General features: G+C 39.1%; 1 protein-coding gene across 13 annotated transcripts in view; it reads left to right on the top strand.

Moving 5' to 3' along the window:
• Window positions 1-10,454: 10,454 nt before the first annotated feature.
• Window positions 10,455-11,927, top strand: part of LOC107681081 (neural cell adhesion molecule 1-like) — a 283,961-nt gene continuing 282,488 nt past the window's right edge. For 4 of the 13 annotated variants that reach the window (XM_016477231.1, XM_016477226.1, XM_016477230.1 and 1 more), the window contains exon 1: window positions 10,456-10,730. In XM_016477231.1, coding sequence (XP_016332717.1) covers window positions 10,679-10,730 — 52 coding nt within the window. In that variant the 5' untranslated portion in view covers window positions 10,456-10,678. Of the gene's footprint in view, window positions 10,731-11,927 lie in introns of all 13 variants that reach the window. The other 9 variants (XM_016477225.1, XM_016477228.1, XM_016477224.1 and 6 more) reach the window with 5 other exon arrangements.

Here is an 11,927-nt window from a genome sequence, read left to right as displayed (position 1 = left end):
CCCCCCCCCCCCATCAGGCGCCCTGACAGCCCACTGACAGATAACAGCTGCTGGGAAAGCCTCCCACCGCTTCAAGCTACTGTTCCGTGAGTCTGCAGCTTGTGTCATTTCTTCAGCACCAAACTTCCTCTTTTTCAGAAAGCTCTGGAATCCTGATGCAAGTATAGTCTTGGTACAAAAGGACATTTGCTCATTTCTGTAGCATTGCATTCATTATGCTGATGACATATGGGTCACCAACCACGAGGCCGCATACAGTTTTAAAATGCATTTTAATTATTTATTGTGCATTCATTTTATCGCAGTCTTTTTTGTTGCTGGAGGAAGGTGATTTAGAGGTGAGTTAATGATTTTACATTCTATTAGCTTCTATTTTTACCTCAAATTCAATTTGCTTTGTTCCAAGGGTGCTAAATAGAGTATCAGCACTGTAACGCTTCACTTTTGTATCACTCCACTTGTTTGTTTACAGCTTTCCAGATCAGAGTATTTGGTCGGTGCGGAGTGGATGCAGTGCCAGGAATGTGACTTTGCCTTAAGTGAGGAGTGAGTTTTTTGGAAGTCGGAGTGTCTGTGTTTTTTCTCTCTACAGAGGATGGAGCAAGCAGGGAGTGGGAAATGAAAAACCTGAAGTGGATATCGATCAGTTACAGAACATTTGAGCAGAGAGATGAAATTGTTGTAGACAGATACAAATATACAAACTAACTAGCCATTTGTCTTTTTTTATGCAGGCCTACACTACTGTTGAAATGTCTGGGGTCAGATAGATAATTATTTTTAAGAAATTAATACTTTTATTTAGCAAGTATGCTTTAAATTGATCAAAAGTGAAAGTAAAGACTTTTTTATAGATTCAAAGGATTTCTATTTCAAATAAATGCTGTTAATCTGAACTTTTTTCATCAATGAATCCTGAAAAAATATTAAGCAACACAACTGTTTTCAACACTGATCACAATAAGAAATATTTCTTGAGCACCAAATCAGCCTATTAAAATGATTTCTGAAGGATTATGTTACTGGAGAAATAATGCTGAAAATTCACTTTGCCATCACAGGAATAAATAATAGAAATCAGTTATAACAGTTTCACATAATATTTCACATTAGTGCAGTTTTTACTATTTTTTATAATTTCAACAGATGCAGCCCTGGTAAGCATAAGAGACTTCTTTCTAGAACACACTAATACAAAATGTTGAATTATCTGCATAACAAATTGAGTTGAACTGAAAAAGTTACATGGCTAAGAATGTGGTCTTAAACATTTGAATCCCAATTTATATCAGGGACATTTCTAGAACACACACACACACACACACACACACACACACACACACACACAAAACAATTTACCGACCCTTTTGAACAGCAGTGCAAGTTACTTGATAACAACTTGTTATTCAATTTATTAAACTGTTGTGTAAAACTGTTGTACAGTATAAAAGCAAATTCATATTTTCAACTAGACTGTTTTACTTATTAATAGTGCAGCTGTTATTCAGTTTCAGGCCGAAGGCTGCAAGCCGAGTGCTGCAGGTAATCACAGACGTGCTGATATTAAAGCTTTCTTTCTTGTGTGATATTGCTTAAATATATCACTTGTCATTCTATTCTCGACCTATGGGTGTGGTGTCTTTGGAGATATTGGAGATACAGCAAAGACCTGTAGCTGCCAGCTGTCTTTTTCTGTGGGTAACAAGTGAGTTTTGTTGAGGGTGTAGCTAAAATCAACTCTGAAACCAATGAACTGGAAGAAAACCCCCCAGAAACTTGAAACGCTATAGAGCAGTATAATCTCACATGGGACCGGTCAGTTATAAAATGCATTCAAGCAAAACATTAATTGTGAAGATTAAGCATAATTGTCCACAGTTGTTCAAAGGGAAGCAAGAGATTTTGGTAACACTTTAGTATAGGAACCAATTCTCACTATTAACAAGTTGCTTATTAGCATGCCTATCATTAACATATAGGCTGTTTATTAGTACTCATAAAGCACATATTCTGCATGACCATATTCTACATCCCTAATCCTGCCCAATACCTAAACTTAACAACTACCTACTAACTATTAATAAGCAGCAAATTAGGAGTTTGTTGAGGCAAAAGTCATGGTTTGTTTATAGCAAGAATTGGACCTTAACAATTTTTAATCAACTTTTCTGACACAAATAAGCACTGTGTCTTTTATGGGATTTGATAAAAGAAATTGATTAAAAATTACTTTAGAAAATCAAAATGAGTTCATTCTAATACTGCTTCTAACCAGAAAGGGTTGTACACAGTGAGTAACTACGCCATATTAATGGTGAAGTTCACATCCAGTTTCAGATATATTCTAGCAATATATTTTCCTGAGATGAAGGCCAAACTCCTATCTGTCAGGATCCTCAAACTTTAATTTCCTGCTTAGCGAGAGTAATGCACCAGAGCCTAGACTGAACCAGCCCCCTAAAGTTAATTTATGGATTATGTTAAACATCCTTTCAGCTCCTCCTTAAATTCACTTAAAAGTCTCTGATTTATTCTTGTCAGACCCACAGAATGGCACTCGTGCGCTATCGCCAATGTCCCTCTCCATCCATCTCCGGAGGAAGTCCATTCATTATTACCTCTGATTATTTGATGTCTTCCACAATAAAACCAGCATCTGGATTTACACAGAGGAGTCGTGAGTTCAGCGAAGAGTGAGTTTTTCCATCACACCTGTGCTGTAAAAAGTACTCTAATTCTACTTAATTTACAGTTTATGGTCATTATAAACAAATGAGAATGTTTCCCATGTGAGTTCTTCATAACTCCATACAATGAAATCTACTACTGTGCTCTGGCAGATTATAAAGACCTCCATTTCCTCGGCGAGACAGGGGCGCTTTCATCAGCGATCGGCCATTTAATAAGCATACCATTCATATTATTTCAGTTAGCTTAACAAGAGGCACGCTCGCTCTCTAGCTTTTTTGTCAGGCCCGGCGGATGTCCACAGAAGCAGAGCTTTATAGGAAACCCAAACTTGTGAACCGGAGTATTATCCCACAAAGCCAAACACAGTTCACTACGCCGAGCGGAAAATTTCAATGCTCAGTTGTACCAGATTACAATGAAACAGACGCCACCAGCCATTCACGACAGAGATAAATGCGTTCATAATTACTGAAGTGACATACAAATGCCACGATGCTCAAGTGTGAGGATTACGGGGCAGAATCCCTGGCTGAGCGTGCTGGGATACAGAACATTAATGACTGAAAGGAATCGATGGGAATGGGATAGACACTCTGCAGCCTGGGAATGCAGTCAGATGGCTCTGATTTCACAGCCCAGTGAACAGGTTCCCAACAAACACACACAAAGTCGGTGTAAGCAGGCTGAGAGAAACTGCTGTCCCCCCATAATTCATTCTAATTACCACCCTGTCAGGGATGGTTACTTATCAGTACAGTGAAAGCTTATTATTGCCTTTCTCTTTTATCCATTTCCCACTGGCATGCTGATAGTCTCTAGAACATTTCTGGGAGTTTAGAAGCCTCGCTGGCTAACACCCTCTGCTGATTTCTGTGTGACAGGTAATTAGTATATAAAGCGCTTTATTTGAGGGACTGGGTTGTGCCGCATTTTTCATTTTAAATGGGTGTTAATTGGCAAAATTGCCAATGGTCGATTTGAGGCCTGATTAACAGGCTCTTGGTCTAATAGAACGTTTAGCAGAGCTTATAGCAAGTCAGGCCAAGTTGCACCAACATAGGCTGCATTATGTTTTTTTCAGCGCTTGTGACATTTCAGTAGGTATATTAACTAAAAATGATACCATCAACTGATTTAAACCTATAAGGGAAAATATGGATGTGTTGAGATGTGAGATGGATGTAGGGATAGAGGGTAACATTTTATTTTGCAGTGTCCTTGTTACATATTACAAGTACTACTTACAACAGAAACAACAGTGAATTATGCATAAATTATATGCAACTAACCTTAAGCTCTAACCCTAACTCTGTAGTAAGTGCATGCTGAAAATGAACATTAACATTACTCTGTACATAATTGTGTTATTACACTGCACCTTTGGATAGATAGATAGATAGTTGATGAGTGCTTTAAGAGTTTTTGAAAATTTTTCTCCTTCAAAATTGGATTATGCATAATTGACCAGAGGAGCATGTATTGTAGGCACACAGGTGTGTTTTAGTACAAACAGCTCAATCCATACTGAAATGATTTTTTTTCCTCTCAACCATCTTAACCTTGACTTGTTCTGGAGAAATGCCCAGATAAATTGCACAAGACAGAGCAGGGTTAAAATTGTATACCAGTACAGTGGATTTTAGTCATTTTGAAGAGGTGCATGCATACAAAATGTATGGGACCTTGAGAATTTATTTTATGTTTTTAGTTGCTGAAACGATGTTAGTGATTTGCAAGTATAATTATCTTGTCACATGCTATATCTTATCTTATCTTTTGCAAAGATGTGAAAGTATGCTCACTTTTACATGAGCAAAAACAAAATGAGATGAGCTCATTGTTGTATAGATTGTGATATACTGTAGTGTTATGCATATGGATTTATGAATATGCATATAATAGAAATGAAAATAATTAAGAGATAATTGTTTTCCTGCAAATGGTTTGCATGCTGTAAGCCTACTTAAAGGAATAGTTCTCCAAAAAATATATAAAATCTGAAAATTTACCCTCAGGCCATCCAAGATGCAGATGAGCTTGTTTTCCTCATCAGAACAGATTTGGAGAAATTACATCACATGCTCAACAATGGATCCTCTGGAGTGAATGGGTGCCATCTGAATGAGAATCCAAACAGCTGATAAAAATGTCTTCATAATCAATAAGCAATCCACATGACTCCAGTCCATCAAATAATTTATTATGAGGTGAAAAGCTGTGTATTTAGAAGAAACAATTTTATCATTAAAATGTTTTCAACTTCTAAGCATTGCTCCATTGCTAAAATAGGAGTCTTTTATCCATAGTATTGCTTTCTCCAGTGAAAAAAAGTCTCATCTGTATCAGGAGAGAAATATTCACAGCAAGCAAGTCAAAACTGTCCAAAACACACATATGCATATATGTATATACAGTATGTGTGTATTTATTAAATTCAATTCTGAATGGCACAAAACACTACACTGAGATATATACCCTTCTTAATCCATGAAGCTATTTATGTTCTCACTGTCACAAAAATAAAGCTGTGTTTGCTCAGTGCCATTTGGCACAGCTGAAGCGTTTTAACATTAAGCATTTATGATCATATAGGGACTTAGAGCTCATGCCACAATGGTTTAGCGCATTATTACATGTGTAATTTTGCAGTTCAGAGTAATTAGATGAGCCAGAATATAATGCCTTACCCCCATCTGCTCAACAGCCTGATAACTTCAATGCTTAACTCATTTGTCTAAGAGTTGGAACTGAGGAATACATATGTTTTTGAGAGCTCTAAAATCTGTTACCAGCAACTTTCTGAACAACAATGACGGTAAAAAGGATTTTTATTGTTTGTGAATAAATTAGTTAGTTTTATTGATATATGAATGAGAATTAGAAGGCCTGCAATGGAAAGCATGTTTAGAAAACCTTAATTTGTTGAGAGACATGATAAAAGGTTCAACTTTGATTGTACTCAAGTCTATTCAGCTGGTGGAATGACTGCACTTAAATCTCAAGGCCTTGTTAGCTTTGAGAGACGAGCAGAGATTGTGAGAAGCAAAAGTAGGGTCATCATTCATTACCAGCCTCTCAGTAGCTCTCATCCTGAAACTTCCCCTGCAGGCTGTGCCTTCAAACACCATGTGCCTTGTTTATTGAAAAAGGGACAAGTTTGAAACGACAAACAGAGGGGAACAAATAGGATCTCAGCGAAGCGCAGAGATTAATCTTTACATCTGTGTTAGAGCACAAAATAAATTGAGCAATGACTTGATGGAGGGAACACAAGGAAGTGCATCTGTCAGTCATCAGTCCTTGGTGCAGTGGAATCAGTTTCAGGATTAAATGTGCTATTAAGGGTTATTGTGAATACCCAGACTGCTTGATTGCCTGTCCTTACGCTGTCTATTAGCTATAAATAAACGTGGTATACATAGTTCATGGCCTCTCTTAGTGAATGTGCTTAATGAGATTTTCCTTGGGCAGTGGTTTGTGAAAAGTCACACGATAAGGAATAAGACACACATGTACGAGGTGAACATATGTTTTTGTTCCTTATTTCAGTATCAGAGTTTAAAATAAGTAATTGATCTTTGATCTTTCCATCCCTCCATCCATCCATCTTTCTATATATCTATTCGTCTATTGATCTGTCTATCCATCCATCATCCCTCTTTTTATCTGTTAATCCATCCATCATATCAATCTATCGATCAGTCCATCCATCCATGTCTCTTTCAATATATCTATCTATCGTTCTATAGCTATCCATCCGTCCATCCATCTTTCTATATATTTATCTATCTATTTATTGATCTGTCTGTCAATCTATCCATCCATCCATCCCTCTTTTTATTTGTCAATCTATCCATCATATCAATCTATCGATTGATTGATCCATCCATGTCTCTTTCTAGATATATATATTAGGGGTGTTCGGCATTCGACAGTCATAATTACGTTAACACAGAGGGAAAATGTGTAACGGACGCCTCGCAGATACAAACGGGGTAAATAATGTTTTATGTTTTGATTAAAAGATAGTTAACATTAAACGTCAGCGAAACCCTAAGAATTCACAAATTCTTTTTACAATAGTGCTCTCATTATAACGTTATGTATATGACAGTAGTTATTAATGTTCTGCATTTCTGTTTTGAGCTGCGCGCTGAAGATGACCAGTAGAATGAAGCAGCAGGTTTTTATTCAATGGGTTTTAACTCTTCATTTATCTCATATAGAATACGCTTTGTCATTTATACAACATAACGTTAATATTACGACTTATAGGCTATCTGCACAAAATGCCCCGAATGCACATGAATGTGTCTGCGTGGCTCTTAATGAACTCCATAATAGTGTTCTCATTATAATTGTTATGTATATGACAGTCCCAGTCATTAATATTCTGCATTGTGGTTTGTCCTGTTCGTGTTGCGCGCTGAAGAGATAATCACCGTAGTACTACAATGAAGTGCTTTACTGCAGCGCAACTCAACCAAATGCATCTTATACTAGATAAATAATATGCACAACATATATAAACCGGCTGAAATGTTTTGAAATTACTTGTACGCTACCTGATCCAAAAAATCCAGTCTTTCACTCTGCCTGTGTCAGTTTGTGTCTTGTTAAAGTTTTAAATCCCTGCCGCCAAGATGCACTTCTGTAGGTCACGGATTATGGAAAGTGAAACTTAAATCTATTGGTGTCAGACTCTGTTCCTTGTTTTGTGCGTGTTTTGCTCCCCATGTGCCTTCCTTGCCCTTATTTGGTCCTTCCTGTTCCTGTCCCCATTTAGTTCTATTAGTTCCAGGTGTTCCTTGTTATTAGTTATCCTCCTCACCTGTCTGCCCCTCGTTATCTGCCCTATTTGAGTTCTAGCCCGTTCTGTTCTCCCTTGTCCGGAATTGTATATGTCTACCCTTGCTACGTGTGTTTCCTTGTTCCCTGGATGTGATTAAAATCTATATGTTTGAATTCCACTCCTCGTCTCCTCGATCCTTCGTCTCCATGCTCCTCACAGTAGCCGATTCGTGACAGAATTCCGGACCAGCAAAAAGTGAGCGGCGCCTCTTCTCCCCATGTTTCTTTTCCGTTTTTTAAAGTGTTTTTGTTTTCCCGTTTGTTTCTCCCCGCGGCATGGAAGTCATCCTGAACTGTCTGCGCCGCCATGGCCCCCTTAGCTACATACTCCGCCATGGCCTCCTTAACTCCCTACTCCGCCATGGCCCCCTGAGCTCCCTACTCCGCCATGGCCTCCTAGTCTGCCTGCTCCGCCATGGCGCCCCAAACTGCCAGATCCGCCATGGGTCCCGGAACAGGCACCGCCCTGGAGGCCTTCCGTCCTGGATCCCTGCTCCTAGAGGCCTCCAGAGCGCCCACCGCCCCCCTCCCCGTTGGTTGTTGTATGGTGCGGGACGCACCATCCGGGAGGGGGGAGTAATGTCAGACTCCTCCAGCCCCAGAGCTCGCTCCAGTGTCGGCTCCAGCCCCAGAGTTCGCTTCAGTGTCGGCTCCAAGCCCCGAATCTAGCCCAGTGAGGGCTCCTGTCCCCGAGTTTAGCCCATTGTTCCCTGGATGTGATTAAAATCTATATGTTTGAATTCCACTCCTCGTCTCCTTGCTCCTTCGTCTCCGTGCTCCTCACAGTAGCCAATTCGTGACAATAGGGGTGGTTGGATTTATTCACGCACCTTAAAATATGTATTTGAAGCTTCTTTCTTTTCAGATTCTTATTTATAGCATTATTTTAATAGGCTATATATTAACTTATTGGGAGAAAACCAGTAGTTCTATGAGAAATCAGACATTTGAGCACCCCCATATAGCCAAAATGGCATGATCATAGCACCCCGCGAATATTCAACTGTGATTTTGGTAGTCGAATCAGGCTACTCCTATCGAATCTTCGACTATTCGGGGTCACCCCTAATATATATATATATATATATATATCGCTCTATCTAGCTATCCATCAGTTAATCCTACTTTCTATGTATCTGTCTATCCCTCAAATCATCCATCCATCCATCCATCCTTCTATATATCTGTCTATTAATCTGTCCATCCATCCATGCCTCTTTTTATCTGTCCATCCATACACCACACATCAATAATGTTTACAATTGAAATAAATATTAAGGCTGAATTTATTTGATCAAAAACAAATGTGGTTAATTCTTGGGATGGCAAAACTGAATTTTCAGCAAGCATTACTCCAGTCTCCAGTGTCACATGATCCATCAGAAATCATTCTAATATGCTGATTTGGTACTCAAAAAATATTTCACATTATTATCAATGTCGAAAACAGTTAATGCTTAATATTTTATGGAAACCATAAATGTATATGCTTAAAAGCTCATCCCATAGATCTGTAAGTTCTGAAAATTATGATTACCTGTCATTTTTGCATACAGATTTCCACTGAAGAGCTGTGAACCCATGCTGCCATTTTCCTCCACATCACTCCCTGTGATGAAAGAGGCTAACTATGTCTGCATTTTTCTCTTTTCTCCAGCATTCAGAGGGGCAATTTAAGTGCGCTATCCTTAAAAGGCTCATCCCATAGTGTATGTCGATCTGCCATAGCAGTGTGTGGAAGAATTTGCAATGCTTTCACCTCACCGGGTGGAATTCTGATTGAAAACGGAGATGGAGGAGCCCTCTCCTCTCTAAACTCTGACAGTTCGTGGAATGCAGTTTCACACTCAGCTACAAATTACTGAGATAAGTCTGAAGCGATGCTCTCCTCATGCAACTCCTGTCTTGTCTGTAGGGAATTATTGTTATTGACCTTTTCACGGGACAAAACCAGGACATTGGCAAATCACAAGCCATCTATCTTCCCTTTTACCTCCATCGCCAAAAGATGATCTGAAGACCACAGTAAGTACATTGTTGAGTCTCTAGGTTTCTCACATATTCTAAAAATAAAACAAAGTAGACAAAAACAAAGTAAACATTAAAAATAAATGAACATGAATCATTAAAAATGAATGAATAAAATAGATTTAATAACATATATTTCATATTCTTTTGTGGATTGGTAAATATTTTATTAATTGTAATAATTTACTGTTGTTATTTTTTTTCTTAGCATTCTTCTGCCGGGAAACTATTTGGTAATTTAGGATTCATATTTTAGATTTAAATTATTTTGTGTTCCACAAAAGTATGAAAGAAAGTCATGGGTGTGTAACAACATCAGGTTGAATAAATGATAGCAGAATTGTCAGAACTATCCCTGTACATTTGGCTCAGTTTTGCATTTGATACAGTTAAGCACCTGCTATTTAGCAACTGTTTTTTGTGACAATTATGTAAAAAATCTTCCATGCATTATTCTGTTGTTTACCATAGCCTATTTTTATGCCACCAAGAAAAAACACATAATTCCCATTTTAAAAAATGCAGTATCCAGTATGGTTAATTAAGTCCACTTTGATAGAGCAAAATAGGTTGCATTCTATTTGTTTGACCCTTTGTTTCCCCTTGTATTTGCGTGAGGACGTGCAGTAGGTGAAAGGACTGTGCGATTACTGCGATGCCGCACACATCCGCTCTGTACTCATATAATGAGCCTGGTGAGGGGAAACAAAAACCTCCATTGAATACCGGTAACCATTGTCGAGTTTACAAGAATTCCTAATCCGAATAACCCCGGCAGTCCATGAGGACATTTTCCGAGCGCACCATCTGCTGTTTGTGATTTGCAGCGGCACCAGACTGAATAAAGTGCTCGAACTAGTTTATGCCCACGTATCCAGCGCGCTCCATATACGCTAGCTCTGGCGGATGAATTCATGTTGTGCGTGCCTCGGCTCTTGTCACTCATTCGCTGTGCTGCTCGGAGCGCATTCTGTGACAACGGCTGAGGACCAATTCGTGATATCACATCAACCTGAAACAGGGACAAAGCATCGTAGTCATTTAGATAATAACTGAACCAACTCTCTCTACCTATTCTACACGGATCATACCGTTGGAAGCGATTGCAATGCTTCAGATAAGGGATCTCATTTGGACGTTGCTTTTCTTTGGTTATGCAGGTAAGATGCACTTGTATCAGTTGCACTGTGTTAGACTGTATCCTTTCGCATCCTTGTTTGTCCTGGCGCGTTGTCGCCAAAGCACAGAAGCAGTTATAGCGAGCTTGAGGATGAGGATGCGAGGTAGTTTGAGCTGGTTCATTCAGTGATACAGCTTTGCAAACTGCCTCGGTTTATATCTATCCGTCCCTTTCATTTAAAAAAACTCTGTTATTTTCATCCATGCCAAACTGGCACATGTTACCAAAACTGGCACCGGTTAGGTGGGATATGAAGTCTCGCATCCCTGTGTAAAAACAATCCGCACTTCTAGGAGTGATATTTGACATTTTAAGAGCGCGAAATTGCGTTGTTTATGGTTGTGTGGACATTACTGCGCATTGGCTCCTTTGAGATTTGTGTTGGGGGACAGGAAAAACAACCATCTGGTGTGTTGTGTAAACATATCGCCAACTAAGCCATCACAATAACCAGCCAAAGTTTATTGTGTGGTGTTTTTAATGTGTGTGTTTTCATCCGTGTGTTGTTCATATTCTGGATGGTCACGGTGGTGCTAGCGCAGCTGAGAGCGCTCGTGTTGAGCGACTGGAACATCTCTGCATTGCCCTTGAATTAGTTTATCCTTGTTATTGTTTGAGTAATACTTCAACGAGAAATTAGAAATATATAATTTGTTCACCCTTATGTTGTTTCGAACCTTTCTGTGACTTACTTTCTTCAAGAAGATGCAGTCAGAGTGATAGACTCGGTCACCATTTACTCTCATTGTATGGAAAGAGATGCAATGGAAGTGAACGGTGACTAAGGCTGTCTGTCTCTAACCTTTTGCCTGTGCCTTTGTATCCCACTAAAGAAATAGTAAGTCAAACGCGGTTAGAAAAGCAATGAGTGTGAGTAAATGCCTGAAACGTCCCATTAAAGACTGAAGTTGCACTTCTCATGCATTTATAATGAATATACAGGCTGTTTACAAGCAGACCAAGCAGCCAATTAGAAAACTAAGCGAAAGGGTGATTTATGAGTGCTGTGCATAAATAAGAATGATACATAGAACTGTTCCAAAAATGTTTCATGTGATTATTCGGGAAATGATTCGAATGCATGGATGATCATTTCCAGCCAATCAGAGAGTAAGACTTGGGCGGGAATTAATTATAATCTGTCACCCCCCCCCCCCTCCGCTCCCCCCCCCCCCCC

This window comes from Sinocyclocheilus anshuiensis, unplaced genomic scaffold, assembly GCF_001515605.1.
Source record: "Sinocyclocheilus anshuiensis isolate Anshui unplaced genomic scaffold, SAMN03320099.WGS_v1.1 scaffold412, whole genome shotgun sequence".
Lineage (NCBI taxonomy): Eukaryota > Metazoa > Chordata > Actinopteri > Cypriniformes > Cyprinidae > Sinocyclocheilus > Sinocyclocheilus anshuiensis.
Note: the sequence above shows the minus strand (reverse complement) of the source record. Positions and strands in the feature narration are given on the sequence as shown.